At 42.9% G+C, this 24941-nt stretch overlaps 1 protein-coding gene across 2 annotated transcripts in view; it reads left to right on the forward strand.

Annotated features, from left to right (window-relative positions):
* The window catches only part of PKP2 (plakophilin 2), a 226290-nt gene that overhangs the window by 90820 nt on the left and 110529 nt on the right, over positions 1-24941 (forward strand). For both annotated transcript variants that reach the window (XM_030214261.1, XM_030214262.1), the window contains exons 4-5: positions 8800-8935; positions 21569-21776. In XM_030214261.1, the coding sequence (XP_030070121.1) occupies positions 8800-8935; positions 21569-21776 (344 nt within the window). The remainder of the gene's footprint in view (positions 1-8799; positions 8936-21568; positions 21777-24941) is intronic.

The following is a 24941-nucleotide window of genomic DNA, read 5'->3' on the forward strand; positions in this document are numbered from 1 at the left end:
GAGGGAGGCAGGCAGGCACGCACGCAAGCAGGCAGGCAGCTTGAACGTCGGAGGGAGGGAGGAAGCGAACGAACGAACCAGCCAGCCAGCCAGCCAGCCACAACATGGTGGGAGACAGGGAGACAGCCAGCCACCCTGCTTCATCATGGCAGTGGGAGGGATGCAGCCAGCTACAACAACACACTGGGAGGGAGGGAGGGGGACTCCCCTAAAAGTCGGAGGGAGGGGGACTCAGGACCCTGAAGCAGGGAAGGGGAGGGAGAGAAAAGGGGAAAGGGCAGGGGAAGGAATACAGGGGGGAGAAGGAAAGAGGGCGGGAGACGGAGGGGGGCACCTGCCACACACTCTCCCTCTAACACACACACACACACACACACACACACACCCTCTAACACACACACAGCCTCACTCTATGGCAAACAAACACACACAATTGCACATTCACTCTGTCTCTCTCTCACACACACTCACTCACACACACACGAAGAAAACCTTGCTAGCGCCCCTTTCATTGGTCTCAGAAACTGGCCATTTTTACTAGTTTTTAAATAATTTGTTTCATGGCAAGATACATGATTCAGATTACCTCTTTTCTCATACACAGAATCATCTGGAATTGTGTTTAGGAAGTCATCTGAATGTGATTCCCCACTTATATACACTCATTTTTATATAGTTATAGGAACTAGCACAGTCCTACATCATAGAAATCAATAAGAAGGAATTTAAAGACCAACATTTAACAAAAGCTGAGCTCCTGTTCCAAAATTTGTGCCTTACTGCCTTTGTTTCTGGTTCCCTCACCATCTTCATGACTCAATAAGATCACCTCATTGTCTGGCATCTATATCAGCTTAGTCTATTCAAGGCATTTACACCACAAGTGTGCACCGAAGGAGCACAGCCAAGGAGCAGGTCATGCTCTTTAGGCACCCCACCCTGTTTCACAGTGCCAATTGTTTTGACTACCTTGCAATCTTTAATTTTTACCTATTTATTTTATTTATTTTTGCTATATTTGTACCCCGCACTTTCCCACTCATGGCAAGCTCAATGTGGCTTACATGGGGCAATGGAGGGTTAAGTGACTTGCCCAGAGTCACAAGGAGCTGCCTGTGCCTGAAGTGGGAATCGAACTCAGTTCCTCAGTTCCCCAGGACCAAAGTCCACCACCCTAACCACTAGGCCACTCCTAGTTGTTCAGATGCCTTCGTCACATATCTTGCCCGACTCTCCCTTGACTCCCATTTCATCCTTTTGGAGTCACCACTCTTCTTTCCTAGATGCATGAGCAATCCTTACTTTTATTACAGACGTCTTTGTGAAGTCACAATTTGTCCTCCTAAGCTGTCCTTTTTTTCTGTCGTGACCCCTTTGAGCAGGGCCGGTCTTAAGCCGAGGCGGCCGCATAGGGCCCCGCGCTTAGGGGGGCCCCTCGCGGCGCGCCTCAGTCAGCCTCTTCCCGCCGCAAAGATCTTTATTTTCTTTTTAACTTTATCCTCCGTCGCCGCCTCGCTGGAATCCGAGCGTCACTGAAAGCGCTCCTCCTCTCCCGAGTCCCCCCGACGTCTGTAGCAGAACTGGAGCTTTTCCTGATTCGTTCATTCTCAGTGTCCCGCCCTCGAGGGCGGGACACTGAGAATGAACGAATCAGGAAGAGCTCCAGTTCTGCTACAGACGTCGGGGGGACTCGGGAGAGGAGGAGCGCTTTCAGTGAAGCTCGGATTCCGGCGATGGAGGCGGGTAAAGTTAAAAAAAACCAAACGAAGTGCCATCCAGTGTTGCCAGGTGGGCGGTTTTACCGCCCAATTGGGCGGTTTTCCGCGACCCGCCGTGGGAAATTTTTGCCCGCGGCGGGTTGCGGTTTTTTGGGCGGCTTTTTGGGTTTCTGTGCGGTTTTTTAGGCGGCTTTTTGCCTTTTTCGGCCGCGGGGGGGCGGGGTTAGTGACGTTTTTTGGGCGGGGTTAGTGACGTTTTGGGCGGGCCGATGACGTAGAAGGCGGGGCCGATGACGTGGGAGGCGGGGCCGATGACGGGGAGGCGGGGCCGATGACGGGGGAGGCGGGGCTGGTGACGTGGGAGGCGGGGCCGGTGACGGCGGGGGCGGGGCCGATGACGGCGGGGGCGGGGGTGATGACGCGGGGTGGGGGTGATGACGCGGGGTGGGGGTGTCAGGGGCGGGGTTTGTGTTTGGGCGGGTTTTGGGCTGCTTTTGGGGCTGGATTGGGCTAGAAAAAAATTTTCCACCTGGCAACCCTGGTGCCATCCTTGGTTGGGGGTGAAAAAGAGGGCGCCAGGGCGGGCAGGCAGGCAGTTGAACGTGGGAGCGGGAGGGTAAGGGAGAGAGGACCGGGACATGGATGCCAGGCCTCAGGGAGAGAGGGTAATGGCTGGATAGGGATGATGAATGGAGGGGGCAGGGGAGAGAAGCATGGATGGGAGGGGGCTCAGGGAGAGAGGGTAATGGCTGGATAGGGATGATGAATGGAATGGAGTGGGCAGGGGAGAGAAGCATGGATGGGAGGGGGCTCAGGGAGAGAGGGTAATGGCTGGATAGGGATGATGAATGGAATGGAGTGGGCAGGGGAGAGGAGCATGGATGGGAGGGGGCTCAGGGAGAGAGGGTAATGGCTGGATAGGGATGATGAATGGAGGGGGCAGGGGAGAGAAGCATGGATGGGAGGGGGCTCAGGGAGAGAGGGTAATGGCTGGATAGGGATGATGAATGGAGGGGGCAGGGGAGAGGAGCATGGATGGGAGGGGGCTCAGGGAGAGAGGGTAATGGCTGGATAGGGATGATGAATGGAATGGGCAGGGGAGAGAAGCATGGATGGGAGGGGGCTCAGGGAGAGAGGGTAATGGCTGGATAGGGATGATGAATGGAATGGAGTGGGCAGGGGAGAGGAGCATGGATGGGAGGGGGCTCAGGGAGAGAGGGGAATTGCTGGATAGGGATGATGAATGGAGGGGACAGGGGAGAGGAGCATGGATGGGAGGGGGCTCAGGGAGAGAGGGTAATGGCTGGATAGGGATGATGAATGGAATGGAGTGGGCAGGGGAGAGAAGCATGGATGGGAGGGGGCTCAGGGAGAGAGGGTAATGGCTGGATAGGGATGATGAATGGAGGGGGCAGGGGAGAGAAGCATGGATGGGAGGGGGCTCAGGGAGAGAGGGTAATGGCTGGATAGGGATGATGAATGGAATGGAGTGGGCAGGGGAGAGAAGCATGGATGGGAGGGGGCTCAGGGAGAGAGGGTAATGGCTGGATAGGGATGATGAATGGAATGGAGTGGGCAGGGGAGAGGAGCATGGATGGGAGGGGGCTCAGGGAGAGAGGGGAATTGCTGGATAGGGATGATGAATGGAGGGGGCAGGGGAGAGGAGCATGGATGGGAGGGCAGGGCTCAGGGAGAGAGGAGAAATTGCTGGACATGGAGGGCAGGGGAGAGAGGAGAAATGTTGGGCAGGAATGGAGGGAAGGAAAGACAAAGGAAGGAGATGCACAAATGGAGATGGTAGACAGGACACATAAGGACACAGGAGGATGGTGGACATGGTGAGAGAAAAAATATCAAATGGAAAGAAGACACTGCATAAAACAGAAGACACTGGGACCAAAGCGAATAGAAAAAAACAAATGATCAGACAACAAAGGTAGAAAAAAGTATTTTATTCAGAATGTATTAATTGGAATATGTCAGCTTTTGGAAATGTGCATCTGTGATATTTTGCATGTAAGTTTCAATTTTTCTAGTATTGCTGCATGCTGTGTATGACTTCTTGAGGTAACTTTCCAGTTTATTTTGCCTTCATATCTGTTGTGTCATGTGTTTTTCATGCGTGATCAAGGTGCAGTATCCTGCTAGCATGTAGCATTTGCAGCCCTTTTTGTTTTGTTTTTTTCACGAGGTAGTGTATTGGTGTTTTAGAGCCTGGTGTAATTACAGTGCTGTCTTTCCACGCATAAGGTTGTAGCTCGTCCTGTCCTTGGAATTAGTGCTGTTACGATTTGGTAAGGTTATGAGTGTGTTTTTGCACAAGTTTGTGTATAGTGTTTTGCAGTGGAGAGATTGTGTGTCCGCACCTCTGACCCCCCCGGGGTTATGAGAATTGGAACTACTAATTGTAGTGGACTTGAACTGAATAATTTCTGGGGGGGGGTTCATGATAGCATTGTGCTTATTATTCAATCAGTTTTTCTGTACAAGTTTAGCTTGGGCTGGGGGCGGGGCTATGATGGGGCCCCACCAAATTGGTCTGCATAGGGCCCCGCACTTGCTAAGACCGGCCCTGCCTTTGAGGATTGCTCTGCTAAATGTGTGCTCAGTGCATCACAAATGCACATTACATAAGTACATAAGTAGTGCCATACTGGGAAAGACCAAAGGTCCATCTAGCCCAGCATCCTGTCACCGACAGTGGCCAATCCAGGTCAAGGGCACCTGGCACGCTCCCCAAACGTAAAAACATTCCAGACAAGTTATACCTAAAAATGCGGAATTTTTCCAAGTCCATTTAATAGCGGTCTATGGACTTGTCCTTTAGGAATCTATCTAACCCCTTTTTAAACTCCGTCAAGCTAACCGCCCATTGATTATGGACCTTATGCTCTTTCAGTTCCTTCATATCTTGTGTATTACTGAGACCTTTCTTCATCTGGGCAACATCACCTCTTTCATTGAGGTGACCCTCCTAACTATTCCTATTCCTACCCCTGCCATCCTGTAAGAAGTGTAGATAATCTGTATTCTTCATTTTAAATCCCCAACATCCTTTTTAGCCCTGCTCTATCATCCACCACTCCTGAACATCTTCTCTGTCAATAAGCGTTCTTCTACCTTTGAACTATCCCTTGCTTGTGTCCCCCTATTAATCCTTGGTTACTTCAATTTGCCCCCTTCTAAAATCTTCAGTAGGGTTCACTCAAAGTGTCTCTTTCCTATCCATACTAAAGGCAATACTCTTGATTGCGTCTTTTCCCTCCCAGTCATTAGTGATGTTCATCTTACATCTGTCTCCACATTTTCTCCTCCTCTTCTTCCTCCCTAGCATCCTTTCCCCAACATCGATCTTCTATCCTTTCTCATACTCCCACAGCTTCTTATCTCCTCACACTTCTTTGTCCTCTCTTCTCTATTAAATAACCCACATCCTCTGTGTGTGACCTGGTTTCAACCAGGCCTTCACCTGTCCAAACACTTGAGTAATGCCTCTGGTGCAAACACCCTGCTCAGCCTTACAAAACAAAGAAATGAGTAAAAGTACGTACTTTTATCCACACAGAAAACTGTAGAGACAGCTCGGGGGGGGGGGGGGGGGGGGGGGGGGGGGGGGGGGAGGCAACCAAGGAGGTTTAATAAACAGGAGTGGAAGTGAGCCTATCTAGTCCATTGTAAGCAAAGAAGCCAATTAGCACAGTCTGACTTTCCTCTTCCCAGTGCAGCTGTCATCCCCATTTACTCAAAACAAAGCAAGCAAACCCTATGAGCTGCTGCATCCACATTGTCCGTTTTTTTTTTTTTTTTATTGTTGGTCCATCTGTAACAAGTCTAAAGCTGTTTCAATTGGATAGGCAGTGCCTTAAAAGGTGGAGGACAAAAGTTGTTTGGGGGTTTTTTGTACTTATTGGAAAGCTTTTTAATTTATTTGAAAGCTTCCCATATGTAGATATAAATATCATGAAATAACAATTGAATATCACTAAAACAGCTTAAAAAATATTATAGCTGCTAGAAATAGCAATTTTAAACTCTGTGTTTTGTGCTCATTTTTCTACACTAAAAACTAAATAAATACACTGTATACAATACAGATGGCCAAATTTCAGTGAAGATATCCTGTTTCCTGATGGGTTCATCTTAAATGTTGTTATAATCTGCCTTGGGAAGCCTTATGTTATAAAGATGATGAAATATATTGAAATTAAATGGAAGTTGAATTAAACTCTCCTTTCATTGGGGCACATGTAATCACATCTTCATCTGTTTTGTAGAACTTTACCTTTTAGATACACAAATGGATTATTCTGTTGTTTAAGCATGTTTCAGGAACAAGTGGTTTATAAGTCAAAATAATAAAAATATTTTCTGTCAAACAGATCTTTCATTTGTGGAAACATAAGTAAAAGGGCTATAAAACATGTGCAGCCCATTGGTTTTCTTATATTTTGTTCTTGTGATGGCTCATACTGTGCCAAAACTGGAAATACCGTTAAGACAGAATAATAGAATTCAGTAACATCCAAAACTTATTTTTTATGTTTTAATCATCTACTATAATAAAACTCACCCTCAACGTTCTGAAGACAACGTTCTGAAGTCACTCAGTCACTCCCTGAAGGGTTCATGGATTCATGGTGGTGAAGCCACAACACTGACCATGTCTCTCTGCCCCGCCCTCGCATGACGGACCAATCAGAAAAAACACCCTCAACATTCTGAAACACAAAGGACCATCACAACACCGTTCCCAGGCAACACTAGGCAACGTAAGACGGACCAATCAGAGGAACCTACGTGACAATAAGGGAGGAGCATTCCCCAGCATAATGGCTCATTATCTGTGCAGCAGGGAGAGCACAGAGCCAACACTGGAACGAGAGAAGAATATTCCTGCTGTGGGTATGTGCAAAAATAGACCGGGGGGGGGGGGGGGGAGAAATTTTTAAATGCCTAATGCCAGTACTGAAGAGTGCCAGAGGGCCTATAGCACAGACTATATTTGGGATCGCTTGACATGGAGTCAGAGGAGCTGGAAAACAACGTGCCCGTCACCATCTGGGATGTGGGCGAACAGGACAAGCTGCGGCCCAGCTGGAAGGATTACCCGCGACCCAGCCAGCAGCAAACAGCGACCAAGGACAGCACAGCACATCCCCCAACCCCCAAGCAAAAAACAAAACAAAAAAAGACACACATCAACAACCTACACACACACCGCACCCTCACACACACACACACACACAAAATAACTCTGTGACACATACACACACACACAAAAAAAAAGCCACATGCTAGCGCCCGTTTCATTGGTTTCGGAAACGGGCCTTTTTTACTAGTCTTTATTAAAAGCAAAACCTGTTGGTTGATAAGCGTCATACAGATCAAGGGAAAAAAAACAGTAAACCATCCAACTTGGCACAATAAAAACTTTTACTTTTACCCCAAGAACCCTTCGCCTCCCGTACTTCCCTCCCCCTCCCTATAAGCCCACCTGACTGTTTCCACCTGCCAAAGTAACACAACAGATGTACAGATCAGTAGGACTGAAAGCATTTCACAACAAGTAAAGTCATAAACAACACAGCTTATACTAAATTGTTTAACCACACTTTGGTTTTGCCTTTGGGTTTAATAAGCAATACCATGTGCATGTAAGGTCTAGATAAACAAATGTAAACAATCTATGTTTAAGGCATTTACCCTAAATATGTAATACTTGGTAGCAATAATTAAACAGTGATAGAATATTCACATAGCAGGCAGCCTACAGATTTATTTTCCACTGGAAATAATAAACTTTGTATAAACTTGGCGACTAATACTGTGCTGCTTGCTATTTTGTATTTTGGCAGTGTATTGTTTACCTGCATAATAAAATCGCAAATATATTTCTGACATGGCTTTAATTAACAAAAGCTACCATAAGAGGCAGACACGGTCATATAATTAACAATTTTATTTGTGTTTGGGTAATGACTGAGAAAAATACTATTAAAAATTATATAACAAAGCATGAAGTTGACTTGGTTAACTTCTGCTGCATATCAACCAGTAGTAAATAATAGTAATAAACAATATTAAGTGCATTTGTATAATATACTGGTGCATTCTTCAAAATAGAAGGAGCAAGTTCCCACAAACCATCTAGGCACAGGTAAAAAAAAAAATGTTCCCAGATTTCAACCTAATACATGTTAAATGTGGGATGTGACTGTCATAAAAAATAAATAGATAGAAACTCCGAATGTTAAGCACCTGATTCTCATAACATGATGTCTCTGCACAAATATAACACATATTAGGGTGTCCCTGTAACCAGCCCCTCCAACTAACCACTGATTAAGATTTATAACAAATTACTACGCTACCTATGAAAAGTTATCCCGTTTTTATGCTTCCTCTGTGTACATCCGTATGCTGCACAAGCTGACATGTTTGAAAATATAAGTGAGATTAAATAAAAATGCTGCCAACAATAAAGAACGACCACGTAGATGCAGCAGCTCATAGGTTTGCTTGCTTTGTTTTGAGTATACGGGGATGACAGCACCGCGGGTAAGGGAAAATGCAGACTAACCTAATTGGTTTCAGCGTTTTGACGTCACTTCATCTCCTGTCTATTAAACCTTCTTGGAGGCAACATACACTCAGAGAATACGTTTTTAAATCTTCGCATGTACAGATTAGTGCATGCTTTGCAGCTGCTTGCATGCGAGCACAAAGTAAATACGTATGTACTGTGTACTTATCATATATTGATGGAATTTTTAAAGGAGAACTCATTGCAGAATTTTTCTTTGAAAACAGAATCCAGCAGGCAGTTCCACAATCGCACATTAGAAAGATGTTCAACTATACAAGAAAGTAGACATTGCTCATTTAGATTAAAAAACAAAAATGCATTACCAATGTTAAATGTTCAGTGGATTACAAATGCTTTTACTGAAAATATGCAGCTTAAACCTTCTATTAATTCTTTTCCACAGTTCAACCTGTAAAAAGCTCAAGCATTATCAAAGATTGCATGTTATAGTACAATTTTTTGCATTTAGAACTAACACTTTTTTGACCCTTTTAGGAGTCTGGAGGTGGATATGACTCTTGAGAGAGCAGTGAGTCTACTGGATAGTGAAACTGCCTCCTCTTACTGGATCAGTGCTGCTGCATCCTTCATTCAGCATGAGTGCTTCCTGAAAGCTATAGCTAGAGCCAAGGTAGGTATTAAATAGGAGGAACAGTCCTAGATATGGAAGTAGCAAGGCAAATATGACTTTTTCAGCCCCCTTCTAGAAAGGATATAGAAGTCAGAATGGAGATGTTCATGTCAGGCTATTTCCCCTATTCCCTCCAGTGGAGGGCTGCTCAATAGGAACAGTTTACCAAAACCTAAACATGCCTGGTAACAGGTGTAACTCTAGACCGATCTTTTAGGATATTTATTCCCTTCTGAAATGGGAAATAAATGTCTGTTAACTTGTCATGTCCTTGTCCCGCCCAAAACACACCCAGACCATGCCCCCTTGCTATTTGCATGCACTTGATTTTTGACATGCATCTCCCAGTTTTATAAATGGGAACCCTAAGGGGGGAAGTTATTAAGTTGCAGTAAAAGGAAGCTTTTCAGCACCTTGATTTACCATGGGATTCATCAGCTTGCAGTATCTCAGAACAGCAGGCTGCTGAATCGTGTAATAATTCTATTTGCCAGCCACCTCCACAAGTAGTGTCATTCTATGTGCTTGGCAGCATCGGACCTTAAAGCTGCAGCCCAATGTTCCTGGGCCCAATCTTAAAGGAACCATGGGCTCTTGGTAACCCTCTTCCCCATCATGACCCCCCCCCCCCCCCCCCCACAAGGCCCCTTCTCCCATTAGCAAGGACCTAAGGGCCCTTTACATGGTGGTCTAGTGATTCATGAGCAGGAGCGATCCCCATTTGGTCCTGCCTGGTCAGCCCACATCCAAAATGCAGCCCCTGTCTCAGCTACTTCAGCTAGGCGGTCATATTTCTGTATATAGATACTTATGCAAGATAAATGTTTTAAGTGTCAGTTTATGCATGTCTCAAATGTGAATAGCCCTTCTAAAATGACCACCAGTATATCCATTTTTTTCATTATGAGATTTTTATGGAGCATTCAGCAATGCACAAATGGTTTTGCATAACTACAGGCACTCATGCAAAACAGGATATTAAAAACAGAACTAAGCAACTAAGAGCATATTGTTTAGTTAAAATTTGCAGTTCATAAGATCTTGATATATACACAATATGAAAATTTGGTATACCTATATTATTGCACCAAAAAGAGAGAGACAGAGCTTCCAGTGGAGGAGTACCTAGTGGTTAGTGCAGCATGGAGAACTGGGTTCAATTCTCACTTCAGCTCCTTGTGAGCTCATCCTCCATTGCCCCAGGTACAAATAAGTACCTATATGTACTATGTATACCAATTTGAATGTAGTTGAAAAAAAAAAAAAAAACACAGGCTGCATATCAAGTCCCATTCCCTTTCCACAGTACATAAAAGGAAAAACAAAAAGGGTGGAAGAAAAATGTTCCAAGGTAATCAGACAAAAGGTAAAGTCCAGGCTTTTAGAAAACTCTTTATTCTTCAATGAGTGAAAAACAGGTGAACAGTCTTGATCCGCCAAAGACATAAACAATCATGACCCAACACGGTTTTGTGCCGAAACACAGCCCGTGTTGGGTCATGATTGTTTACGCCTCTGGTGGATCAAGACTGTTCACTCATTGAAGAATAAAGAGTTTTTTTTTATAGAAGCCCAAACTTCACTTGTCTGATTACCTTGGAACATTTTTCTTCCACCCTTTTGTTTCTTTTTATACCTATATTATTGCCACTAAAGTCCTATAACAGTCCTTTTTCAGTCTAACAATGAAATAGTTAATTTGTATGTGAATGGGGACTATATACATATATACATACATAACCATGGTTTTTGAAAGATAGGGTGTTGATGCTACCCTGTTGCAGATAATCAAAATGCAGACCATCATCTAAATTAATTTGAGTTGGAGTATGTACTAGTTTGGTATTACTATCTGAGTAATAGTAACATGAATGTCTCAGGGTGCGCTGTGAAATAATACAAACCCTGAAAAAAATCCTAAATCAACATACATTCAGCAAACCATACAACAGTGGCATTAATTCCTATGATTCAAATAACATGAATGCTATATTACCCTGGAACCTAGAACACAAATGTACCTATTACTAGTAAAACAAAACAAATGGGATTACTACATAGTTCTACACAAACTATATGCAGAGTACCACACCCTGGTCACATGCAAAACACAGGCTGACCCTCATCAGAACAAGGAATCATAATTTTGAAATACAAATATGAAGACAAAAACTGAACTAGAAAGCCCAAGAAGGCATGTACCACAACCTAGGTGAAATAAAAATAGAAATGCATTTCCAACAAAATAAGACATCCACGATATACATTTTCCAAAGCTAACATATTCCACCTAATAAACTGAAAATAAAACACTTATTTCTTACCTTTGTTTTCTAAGCATTTTATTTTTCCAAGCATCTTGGACCCAGTTTTTCTTTTCTGCTTTCTTATCTGACTTCTGGTATCTTTGCAGTGGAGGAGTAGCCTAATGGTTAGTGCAGTGAGCTGAGAACCTGGGGAACTGGTTTTATTCTCACTGCAGCTCCTTGTGACTCTGGGCAAGTCACTTTAACCCTCCACTGCCCCAAGTACAAAACGATTGTGAGCCCACTAGAGAGAGAGAGAGAGAGAGAAAGTACCTGCATATAATATATGTAAACCGCTTTGGTTGTACCCAAAGGCAGTATATCAAGTGCATGTTCCTGTACCCATTTTCCAGTGGGTGCTGTCCATTTGTTCTCTCTACTTTTCTCCTATCTTCTTCCATTCCCACAATACATCCATCTCTAACATATTTCTTCTCTGTCTTTTCTGTCTGCCCACTCAAATTTCACCCTCTCACTCTTCAGTCCTCTACCTATATTTCATTTATTTATCAATTTTCCATCTCCTCTCCCCTCTCCTGTCTCATTTCATCCCTAGCCTCCTTATTCCATCCTCTTTCACTGACTCCCTATTATTATACTTCTGTCCTCTGTACTCACCATCCTTCACTCACTCCTGTCCCTGAGAAACCCCATGTCTCTCCCACATGGTTCCACGGTGCCAAGCATCTTCCCTCCCTCTTTCTGGACCCTTGGAGCCCAACATTTCCTCTCTTTCTCCACCCATACTTGTAGCCCAGCATCCTCCTGTCCTGCCCACCCCTTTCTTTCCTCTCCCTATAGTCCAGCATTCTCTATCCCCCCTTTCTCTCCTTTAATCCTGTAGGCCAATGTTTCCTTGTCCCCTCTCCCTTCCCCCTCTACTCCTATGGTGCAGCACTCCTTGTCCTCTCTCCCCCCAAGTGCAGCTTCGATGTTCAGCAGAGCAGCGGCTCCGAGCAACAGGAGATGCATCTACACAAATCTCAATGCCCTGCTCTTCCTGGGTGGTGTAGGTAACAAGCTGCGCACTGGAACTGAAAGCCTGTTTAGTGCAGTTTATCGCCCACATAACCCGGGAAGGGGCATAGCATCGGAATTTGTCATCACATCTCCTCCCTCGCCTTCCCCTGTATTCCAGTATCTCTCTCTCCTCCTTCCCCTCTATTCCAGTATCTGTCTCTCATACTCACTTTCTCCCTCCCACCTGGTCTGGCATTTCCCCAGCCTCCTTGGTCTGACATGTCTCTCCTCATCCTCCACCCCCCACCCTCATCCCCCATTGTCTGACATCATCTCCCCATCCCCCATTGTCTGACATCTCCCCCTCTCCCCATCCCCCACTCCCCATGGTCTGATATCTCTCTTCTGTCCCCTCCCCTGCACAGGTCCAGCACCTCTCCTTCTGCCTTCCTCCATCTCCTCCAGTCCAGCACATCTCCTTCTGCCTTCCTCCATATCTCTTCCCTAGAGTCCAGCACCTCTGCTTCTTCCTCCCTCCCCTTGAGTCCAGCAGCTCTCTCTCATCCTTCATTAGCGGCACCCTTGGTCCACAAAACCTGAGTTTTTTGCCTTTACAAACAGGAGCAGTGGGAATACGCAGCCTGGGGCGACCTGGATCCTTCCCTTGCAGCATCCCACTCCGCTTGTAAACTGGAAGTTATGTTACAGGGGCAAGATGCTGCAGAGGAAAGGATCCCAGTCAACCCAAACAGTGTTTTCTTGCTGCCAGCACCAGCAAAATATTCAGTTTTTATGAACTGTGGACACTGAGAGAGTAATTTATCATTGAGTCTTAAGAACTAACCTTCCTATAATCTATTCCGGAAGGATTTGACAACTTTTTTTATTTAAGAAATTTGTTCATTCTGATTTTTAAGTGGATTTAACTTTGTACGTGTCATAAGTGCTTGTAACTATATAGATTTGCCATTTCAGACCTATATATGGAATAAACGGGCTACAAGTGTCAATTTAGATTAGATTAGGCAGGATGAGGGAGAGGTGCTGGAATCATGGCAGGAGGAGAGGAGAGAAGGGAGAGACATGCTACATTATAAAGAGAAGAAAAAAAAAGCTGTTCTATGTGCCAGTCTCATGACACACCGGTTGAGAACCCTTGGATTAGACTGACCTGGTCCCCCTTAATGACGGTGGGCAGAAAGTCATGCACATGCATGGATGGCTGCTTCCAAAGTAAATATGGGGTTGCTTAGATTATAGAATTACTCATTAAGAGGATTAACCAGCATTATATTTTTTATTAAGATGAATATATTTAATGAGCTGAAAAATGTACAAAAATCAGGTAAAATACCAAAAATGACTGGAAAGCAAACCAACATTTTTCCCATACGCATTACTATTGTCTGTAGTATCAAGAAAACTTACCTCCTCTCACTTCGCTGGCTTATTTGTCTCAGTATGCATATTCTCATATATTTCCAACATCTGGTCCAGAAGACAATATTATACCTCCACTGCTAAAGTTCTGTTGTTCTCTCTTCAAAGTTCTATCCATAGGGATTCAAGACTTTGGCTTCTCTCCACTTGAAATTTAAACCATACTTGACTGTATATCACTCCTGACTTGCATGGCTACTCTACCCCCTGATCAATCCTCCGTAAGATCTTTATATCTGGCACTCTGGCAGTGCTGTATCCTGTTGTCATTTTTTCCATTATGATGTCATGATGCCTATTATGTTCTCACTCATCACCTAACATTCCTGTTTCACAATTTTGTTGTTAGGCTTCTTGCATTTGGAAAAAGACTAGCATATCTGGGGGGGGGGTTGTGATTACAACTTCTCTGTCCTTTGTCTTTTGACAGATCATCGAGAATTGGTCCTGTAAGCTAATTCTTTATTTAGTACCTTTCAGTATCTGATTCAGGGAAATGTTAATTCTAGTGGATCTATAACACCTATGAGCAAAAAGCTTTGAACTACGCTTTCCCTGTTTTCCCCACAATTCAGTTTAAAAGTTTCACTATTTCTCTTTTTATGAACTTATTTATTTTTAATGCTTGCTGCCTGGTTCCATCCAGTTAAGGTACAGCTGCTCACGATATAGCCCTCTTTCTCCCAGAATGTCCCTAGTTTCTTGTGAATCTAAATCCCTCCTTCCTTCATTTATACACTTAAACTCCAGAGCTCTTTGTAACCCTTCCTCTCCTGTAAACATATTCTGCCTCTTGGTACTAGTGAATACGTAGGCAAGGGTCTTCATAATCCTTCTAGGGGCCTTGGCTCTAGGCCATGACCAACAGGCTAGATATTTCCCTCGTGGACTCAGGATTCAACATAAGTGCATAGGGTTCATTACCTTATGCACAGAACTAACCCATTTGAAGCCATTGCTCCTGAAAGAAACATACATGTCCAGAATGTGGCAAAATCTTTAATCAGCAACTAAGTTTGGAAAGACTTAAGAGGATTCATAATAGGTGTCACAGGCCTGATTAAAAGCAACTCCTCTTTCTGCAGCTCTCCAGCGAGACTAAGAGACTAACATGACTGACATCAGTTATTTATAGATTCTCAACACTGACCAATGGTTTCAAGTCAGGGTTTCTCTGAAGTGTTTTCAGGAATTAGCATTCTGATTGGAGAAGCATAAAACTTTCTCTCCAAGCTTCAGTCCTATCCTCTTTTCAAAACTCTATCCCATGGCCCCATAAATACATGACTGGTTTGCCTGCCAGCATAAGCAGTTACTAGTTCTCCCTAGGAGCTGTTCTTCATCCCCATGTGAATATTTATCAGCTCCTCCTCCCTTCCAAATGCTATTACATACTCTGTGCAGTGGTATGAAAACAGCAGCAGTTTAATCCCTCCGGGTACAGGTCTGTCATCCGTTCAAAATATTCCTGTTTGGTTTGGTTTCTTACCTGCAAAGATAAACGATTGCTTACCCTGCTTGAATGTCAGTACTGTAAAGGAAGAATAATACATCAAAAGCCATATAAGATGAAACTAAATATGTACATATGACAGAGACATTCATAATAGTATAAATATTGCACATTAAGTAAAATGTCTTTCAGAGTAAAGAATGCAGTGGGACAAGAGGTCACAATATGAGACCCCAAGTGGAAAGACTTGAGTAAAAGCAAGAATTTTTTTGTTGTTGTTGTTTGTTTTGAATAAGAAGCTCTAGCTATTTGGAACTCACTACCTAGAGACTTACATTCAGGTCTGCCCTAAAGACACATTTGTTCAAACTAGCCTTCCAAGATTACTTGTGAGCCTCTGTCGCTCTGGAGTCCTGTTCGTACTTCTGTAATACAGCCCTTCACCTCCCTTTTTTGTCTGCCTACTTTTCTATAATTAATTGGTGTTTCAAATATTATTTTCTATATGTTTGATGATATTTTATTGTAAACCGCCTTGATACTTGTATAGAAGGCAGTATATCAAGCCTGCGCTTATGGAAGGAGGTTTCCCACAGTAAAGTGATTGGGTATATGATTCGGTTCTATCTCTGTGTAATAGATGTGAATATATGTTGCAAATGCCTACTTGCTTTCCTAACTTATTTGTAGTTTTTTTTTTTCTAACCTTAGAGTTATTGTACGTTGCTTTGATTTATACTATAAAAAAGGTGATTTTAACAAATGCAAATAAACATAAACAATAAACCATTAAGACAAAATACTCTGACTTCCCAAACATCTCAAAATAATTGAATTAAATTCATAGGATTGGGGAAATATTTGGAAGAAAACTCTTAAAGAAAATCATTTTTTAACTGAGCGTACACATAAATAATATGCATGTACTTTCGCTGTGCTGGTGAGTTGGTTTTTTGGGGTTTTTTTTTTTAAAGCATGCTTATACTTCCTTTTTAAAAAAAATTACTCCAGGGAATTAATTTGCTTATACTTTCCCCTGTTGTTTGGTGCATACATTTTCTGGTTTGCAACCTCCACCCCATCCCCAAACCCGTTCACTCAGTTTAGGTAAAGTTACAGGTGTACAGGCTGTATACATGTAACTTTATGCACATATCAGATATGTAATTGTAAAAGTGCCAATTTCCCAAGATGTGGGGGGTGGGTAGGGAGCTAATGTTTTAAATAATTTTTCCGCATATAAAGCTTGTTTTAGTTGAAGAAAAGGCTGTTCATAAAATTGTGCAGTCATTAACATGCATAAAGGTATACACAATAACAAGATATTTGGCGATTTGGGAATATATCTAGACATGTCCAATTGTATGCTCAGCATTTGTAACCTTAAGAATTAACCATTATGAAGTTTAATTCATAGGCCTGCAGTTTATGCCAGATTCACATTTTTTCAAGCCATTAAATCGAATGAGTCCTTATTTGCTGGATAAACTTTGACTTTATCTCCCAAAACGAGCATTAAGGTCCTCTTGTAAGAGGGTTACTGAGGATGTTAGATAAGTCAGAAGGCTAAGCTTGTTTGAACTAGGAAATGTTCTTTCTCTGTGATTGGTCCCAAACTTTGGAGTACTCGCCCAGAAGTAGCACAGCTTCAAATGGATTATCGAGTTTGTAGTATTGACTGATTTGTTTTAGATTCTCAGACCTAGAGTGATTGCTTTGATTTTTGCATTGTTGTAATTGGTGTATTATCTGATAATATTGTAAGATTTCTTGTTTATATTGCATGTTTAATGATTATTGTACATTGCATTGGATTGTCTGGAGAATGCAGCTTAAAAACTTAAGCAGCCCTTTTAATAAGCAGCAGTAAGCCCAACGCAGGTTTACCACACGCCAATCTGGAGCTACCGCCAGCCCAACGTGGGTGCTGGCGGTAGTTCCAGCCCTAGAGCGTGTCATTTCCCGCACTAGGGAAAATAGGGGAGTATTTTTTTAGTATGGCAATTACCTGGCAGTAATGGGTGGCAGTAAGTGCTCCCCGTCGCATTGCCACTTGGTATGAGCAATGTTATCGTCTGGCCATGTCTATTTTCTGCCTTTTTACCCACTGCTCTTAAAAGGGCCTCAGCGAGCAGCAAATACAGCCCCTGCCGCTAGCGCACGGCCCTTTTTACCGCAGCTTTTTAAAAGGGCCCTAAATTAATATAAATGAATTTCCATGAAAAAAAGTAGCTACACAAGAATCAGGTGCAGATGTCCACGGATACTTTGAAATTTGCCACCGGTCATTTTTAAAGCAAAAATCTATGAACACTTCCTTTTTGAAAACTTGTGCAAAGTTTCCAGGTGAAGCCTACCCATGGGCTTTGCCTCAATATGGATGGTTCAAGCAGTGCTTCCTGTATATTATTGTACATGAAAAATGCATCATTAATGTATATACTTTTCTTTTATTACATTTTGAATAACTTACAACTTGAGCTCACCTTACCCTCCACTTCCCTAGATGCCAAGGCCTAAAATACAAATCTAGATACACAACCATCTTCTCTTATGTCTGCACCAAACTCTGGAACACACTACTAGAAGACCTAAAATTCAAAGACAGTTACCTATACTTTCGGAAACACCTGAAAGCCCATTTATTCAAACAATACCTTTCTGGTGACCCAACATAGCCAAGTGGATCACCGGAAAACACTCCATATTCATGACAATAGACAGAACTGAACTACGCTTGCGTCTCTCCAAACGGCTCTATGACACGTAATATATCTACCTCAAGATAACTGCTTACTTCAAGAGAACTGTAAACTGCATTGAACCTATATACATGTAACCCATCTACTTTTAGATGACTGTAAGCCACATTGAACCTACCATTAGGTGGGAGAATGTGGGTACAAATGCATAAATAAATAAATAAAATAAACTTTGCAGTATTTTTCTCATAACTTTTTATCCCAGCTACTTCCGTCTCTTCTTTAGACTTCAGATCAGTCTTACCTGGTTCCTACTGGGGCTGCAGTACCTAGGCCTTCATGCATAGCTTCCTGGTATTTCCCCCCCTGCTTTTTTGCCCCTCCTTCCATAACCTAGTCATAACGATGATCTTCAATGGTGGGGGCCATAGACCATGGCTCTTTTCAAATGTCATATATATGCCCCCTTGAGATATGCGCAGGGGAAAAAAAAGTCTGGTTTGTTTCAGATGTTTGACCTTTACCCCTGATTTTCAGACTTTTTTTTTTTGTTCATTTCACAATTAGTGACATGCGTTAAATTTAGGGCCTGTTTACTATGCCACACTAGAGGCACGCTAGCACTTTTAGCATTCATTAAGCATTAGCGTGCACTAACCATGTAGATGCCCATATCTTTGGCTGAATATGAACTTAGCTGGTTAAGTTTACACTGGCCAAAAAATAAACCGGATATTCAATGCCAGTCACTGGAAATGGCCCAGCATTGAATATTACTGGCTCACCGCTGAGTTTGGGAGTTAGCCAGACTGCCTCCCACAGTCTGAATATCGGCCCCCTAGGATCTAAATAGTCCCAGAGTGGTGCTTGGCCACCCAGTGAATGGCGGTCAAAGTCTTCTGGAAATGTTGATGACAAACAAGGAAGAAAAGGGTCAATTTGGAAGAGACTGTTATGTTTAGCTGACAAATAGGTGGCGGCAAGTGCTCCTACGGTAACTTTTTAAAAATGGGCACATGCTAATGCTAACCTTAGCGCATGGCCATATATTTAAAAATTTTAAAATAGCCCTTGAGTATTGTGTTCAATTCTGGTTGCCGCATCTTAAGAAAGATATAGTAGAACTGGAAAAGGTGCAATGAAGGGCGACAAAAATGGTAGCGGGGATGGGACGACTTCCCTATGAAGAAAGACTAAGGAGGCTAGGGCTATTCAGCTTGGAGAAGAGACGGCTGAGGGGAGACATGATAGAGGTATATAAAATAATGAGTGGAGTGGAACAGGTGGATGTGAAGCGTCTGTTCACGCTTTCCAAAAATACTAGGACTAGGGGGCATGCGATGAAACTACAGTGTAGTAAATTTAAAACAAATAGGAGAAACATTTTCTTCACCCAACGCATAATTAAACTCTGGAATTCGTTGCCGGAGAACGTACTGAAGGCTGTTAGATTAGCAGAATTTACAAAGGGGTTGTACAGTTTCCTAAAGGACAAGTCCATAGACTGCTACTAAATGGACTTGGGAAAAATCCATAATTTCGGGAATAACTTGTATAAAATGTTTGTACGTTTGGGTAGCTTGCCAGGTGCCCTTCACCTAGATTGGCCGCTGTCAGGGACAGGATGCTGGGCTCGATGGTCCTTTGGTCTTTTCCCAGTATGGCATTACTTATGTACTTACGTGGTAAAAATGGCCTAAGCACACATGAAAGACCCACATAAGGGCAGGCTAAGGCCATTTCTTAGCACACCTTAGTAAAAGAGCCCCTTAGTTTTTTCTTTGTTAACTTTAAAAAGTAATGTGAAACACATTTCTCTACTTATTTAAATAATCTTGTAACTTGGGGGGGGGGGGGGGGGTCACCAGTGAGCACAGCCCAAGGTGGCCTCTTGAATCCCAAGCTCCTCAAGACCCCAGGATAGTTAGACTCTGATTCACCTTTGGAACCTGACTCTTGAAGATAGCTACCTCCAAAATGACCAAGTTAGACTTTGCTTCGGGCTGTTCAAGAGGTGTGAAAAAGTCTAAACCGGAGCCTCCCTCTCCGCAAAAAATGGCTTATGGCAACTGTTTAGAACCAGCAGTCCATGCTCCAATAGAGGAAATTATGCAAGTGAAAGAACTACTGTGTGAAAATAAAAACTCCATTCACAAACTTACCAGTGAAGTTGCTGTTTTGACCAGCACCAGAGTTTTGGTTGAAAGAGCACATATGGAGCAATTTCGGTAGCTATGTCATCAGGTTAAGTCTCTGCAATTGCTCAACTGCAGCATGGAGAACATGAATAATCGAATGATGTGCAGCAATATACGTGGCCTTGGGTTACCTGAGGGTGGAGAAGGGCTTGATGTTCCGCAGTTTCTAGAGATATGGTTGCTGTCCTTGAGTTTGACTTTTGAGCTATTACTGTCATTTTGTGTCAGATTTCACACAAATTGCGAAAACTTTGTACGAGTTGATGGGATGGTTAACGAAAAATCAGAGACATATTAATAGCCCCTTTCAACTCTCCTTTTAACCATGATGCTGTCTTTTTGCCTTCCTTCCACCGTTTTTAAATATGTGGAGTATGGGTATACGTACATTCGTTCTGAGCTTCCAAATTGGTATTTTTAAACAATGTCCACGTCCACACCTGATCTAAACACTTTTGCAGCTGCTCCATTTTCCAGATTATAATAGTTGCCCTTTGAGAAGTAAATGCTATTGCGGTAGATTTCCTTAGGGGCATAATTATCAATGTGGGCTATCATAAAAGTGTTATTTTACCACAAACTTGTGCTATTTTAGCACAGGTCCCATTTTTATGCAGTGAGACCTAGGGGCCCTTTTACTAAGCCGTGTAGGCGCCAACACGCGCCAAATTGGAGTTAGCGCCCAGTTACCGTGTGGCCCTTGTGGTAATTTCAATTTTGGCGTGCGTCTGCTATGTGTATCTGAAAAATATATTTTTATTTTCTAGTGTGCAGCAGCTATGCACGTTAAGTGGCATTTGACGTGCGTACACCATTAATGCCCAGTTACCATGTGAGACCTTACCGCTAGGTCAATGGCTTACAGTAAGGTCTCAGACCCAAAATAGACGTGTGGCAATTTTCATTTTGCCACACGTCTGTTTTCGGCAAAGAAAAAAGGCATTTTTTGTAGATGCACTAAAAAAAATAATTCTGCGCTCTCCCAAAACACACATCTACTTTACCGCAGGCCATTTTTCAGCGCACCTAGTAAAAGGACCCCCTAGTTACAAATAACTGTGGTTAACAATTTTTTTTAAATGCATCTTAACGGTAACCTACATTGATAACTTCTCCCCTTAGTGTCTTCACTCAAGTTATTAACTCAGATTTAATCATGACCACTATTGCCAAAATGTATAAAAGTTGTTTTGTGTGGTTTTTTCCTTGTAGAGGGCTTTATTGAAATTACAAACAATAACAGAATACACAGTGATGTTATTTCAAACTAAGCAGAACAGCAAATATTACTGGATTCTTAAGCATATTAAAATAATTTATTTATATTATGCATATTGTAGCCTTCCCACCCCCAAAACAAAGTAATCCCAACACTGCAAACCAAATATCTTCCCCCTCTACCACCCCCTACATACAAACACACATCCAACCCACCAAACGAGAACAGAGAGTCTGCTTTCACTGTCATACCATAGATGCAGAACAATCCGTTTCCATTTCATAGGCGAGTGACTAGGACAGCTAATGAAAACAGACAAAAAGGATTTTTAAGTTGTTGTTTTTTTTTCTTTCAGGTTTATTCTCTTGGTGGAATTTCAAAGTTGCTACGACTGCTGAGTAATGAAAATGAAGATATACAGCAAGCAGCATGTGCTGCACTACGAAATCTTGTGTTTGAAGACAATGACAACAAGTCAGAAGTATGCAAGCAACATGGAATCCCAGTCTTGGTCCAGCTGCTGAAACAAACCAGAAATGTGGACACAAAAAAACAAATCGCAGGTACCTGCTGATTTTAAAAAAAAAATACATACTAGCCAGTCTGCCAAATAAGGGACTCAATTCAAGAACATTCAGTGTGATCTGACCACTCTTCTCTTTTTTTCCCGTGCTCCTCAAGCTATTGCCTCTTCTGCCTCCATATAGTCCCGTGGCTTTCCAAAGATTATAAGCTAGCATTCTCTATTTTCCAGAACAGCTGTCTCTTTGCATATGGATGGCCCTGTAACTAGGTGGACTAGGCATCTTCCTAAACTGACAGAATTCAGGTGGCGCTGGCAATGAACTAGAGCCTTCCCCCTGATGAACCACCGCTGCTGCCTCCATTTCCTCCCATTCTGGCCCCAGTTTAAAAAACGATTGAGCAGTGTAGACCTTGTAAGCACAGGCGTGCACTCTGAGGAAGATTTCAGTATGAGCCAGTGCTTATAGGGCGTACCCTACACTCAGTCTTCTTTTAATCTCGAGGCCAGCACAAAAGGAGATAATGGGGAAGCAGTGGATCATAAGGGGAGGGTAGAGAGGGGAAAAGGAGATGCTGGCCACAGAGGGGAGGTGAGAGGTAGAGAACGGAAGGGGAGATGCTGGCCACGAGGGAGGAGAGAGTTAGAGAAGGGAAGTAGAGATTCTGATCACAGATGGGGGAAGGGTAGATACTGCCCTTGAGGAGGAAGTAGAGAGGGGAGGAGAGGTGTTGGCCATAGCGGGAGAGGAAGAGGTAGAGAGGGGAAAGAGAGATGCTGGCTATGTGTGTGTGTGGGGGGGAGGGTAGATGTTGACCGACCCCCCCCCCCCCCAGGGGAGGTGCACATCTAATTGTTTACCTAAGACATCTGATACCCTTGGGCTGGCCCTGCCTTAACCTCCTTCAGGTATTACTCTCCTGTGGGTTAAAAGCACATAGCATCCTACTGCAGCCAGATCTACTACAACATAACCCTTATGGTCCTCCACAGATTCCACCAATATCTCCAAGCATATTTTTTTTAACTGTCTTTGGCTTCTATTAGATCAGTGAAATTCATAATATATGCATATATAGAGAGCAAGAAAAAGAGAGAGAGAAAAAAATATGGGGTCTATATTCAAACCAATTTAACTGGCTAAAAGCAGCTCCTGGCTGGTTAAATAGCTTATTCAAGGCTAACCGGACATTTTCAGTGGCACTAACCTATTAGCGTCTAGCACAAAACCAGTTATTTTGGGGGCGTTCCAGGGTTGGAGTTGGCACTGGACCGGTGAAATACCGATACTGAGCACTTAAGCCAAGGTAACCACGTGACTAGTAAAAGCTAGTCCTATGTTTATGCGGTGCCCCATAGATAGCCGGTTAAGGGGTCTTTTACAAAGGCGCGCTGAAAAATGGCTTGCGGTAGTGTAGGCACGAGTTTTGGGTGCGCGCTGATCCATTTTCCAGTGCGCCTGTAAAAAAAAGGCCTTTTTAAAAATTTTTGACGAAAATGGGCGTGCGTCCATTTTGGGTCTGAGACCTTACCACCAGCCATCGACCTAGCGGTAATGACCTATGCGCGCCAAATGCCACTTGACGCGCGTCCATTACGTGCGCCTGAAAATAAAAAAAATATTTTTCAGACATGCGTATCGGATGCGTGCCAAAAATAAAATTTTAACGCAAGAGCCACGCGGTAGTCAGGCGGTAAGTCCATTTTGGCACGCATAGATGCTTACGCGGCTTATTGAAAGGGCCCCTAAGTGCAATATTCAGCACTTAACTATGGTGTAGCCAGCTCTGTAAACCTGGAAATTCAATTCTGGAGCCCAGGCATGGCCTGGCATTGAATTTCCAGGCATAATGCCAGTGACGGTCAGCAAAACAATGAGCACCACTGCCTGAATATCAGCCCCTAGAAGGAGAAAGGGAATTTTCTACATATATCTCTATCTAGCCTGAGATCTATAAAAGTGAAGTACAGCATGAAAATCATATACAATATATTATCAATTGTCAAATGCATATTTACTTACCTAGGCTGATGCACTTCTGAACCCAGGTCAGAAAACCCACGCATAGGACATTCAGGTTCAAACATGATCAAGTTAAATGCAAAGGTTTTAGATTTTAAATGTGTTTGATTAATTCACAAATAATGGCCTGCAACAGCAAAAGATGCCAGTTGTATAAAGCACTGTTAAAACCACAAATCCCCAGGACATTGAAGAGTATTCTGCCTGTATTACTAACCCATAGGTTTATGACCAGAAACAGGAACCTACTACCTAATGTATCAAGGTACAAAAACAAATAACAATATAAATAAAAATTATTTTCCAATTAATATATTGATGTCTGTGAAAGGCAGCTCTTGAATTCAGTGTACCTACAAGTCTTACAGTGTTAATATGCATGCACATTAAAGGGTAGTTTTCTTACTTTCTGCATAGCTGCAGAATCCATAAGTACTTTGAGCAGGGACTGTCTCTCTTTGTTAAATTGTACAGCGCTGCGTAACCCTAGTAGCGCTCTAGAAATGTTAAGTAGTAGTAGTAGTTATTAAAGTGTTCTGATGCACCAATTTTCGAAGTAAAAGTATGTGTATACTTTCACTTGAATGAAGGAAAAATTACCCACAGAAGCTTGCACCTCCTTTTTCTCTAGATAATTTTTGCAACTAAAATTACATGGGCATTGCAAAAATACCTGAGTTGTTTCAATACCCTCCCTAACCAAGTCCCCAGGAATGCCGCTATCCAGATAAGTCAGGGGACCGTTTGAATCATGGCACGGAATCTGTATCGATATCCTTGTTGAATGAAGTCCATGTAAAACTGGACAAGGATTACTTGCTCTAGCTGTTTCCTTGCACCATCAACTGTGGGCTTTTGCTATACAGGCTTAAGTAGAGGAGTGTGGTAGCTGTGTTAGTCCACTCTTAAGGTTATCAATAGAAATCAAACAAAATAAAACATGGAAAAGAAAATAAGATGATACCTTTTTTATTGGACATAACTTAATACATTTCTTGATTAGCTTTCGAAAGTTGCCCTTCTTCGTCAGATCGGAAATAAACAGGCTGAAAGAGATAGGACTAGCTGGGACAGTGCTCACTTGGTTTCATCCTTTCTTCACAAATCGTTTCTTTCAAGTTTCAATAGCAGGTGGAACTTCCCATCCTGAATCACTCCACTGTGGAGTCCCTCGGGAATCTA

This window comes from Microcaecilia unicolor, chromosome 9 (assembly GCF_901765095.1).
Source record: "Microcaecilia unicolor chromosome 9, aMicUni1.1, whole genome shotgun sequence".
NCBI lineage: Eukaryota > Metazoa > Chordata > Amphibia > Gymnophiona > Siphonopidae > Microcaecilia > Microcaecilia unicolor.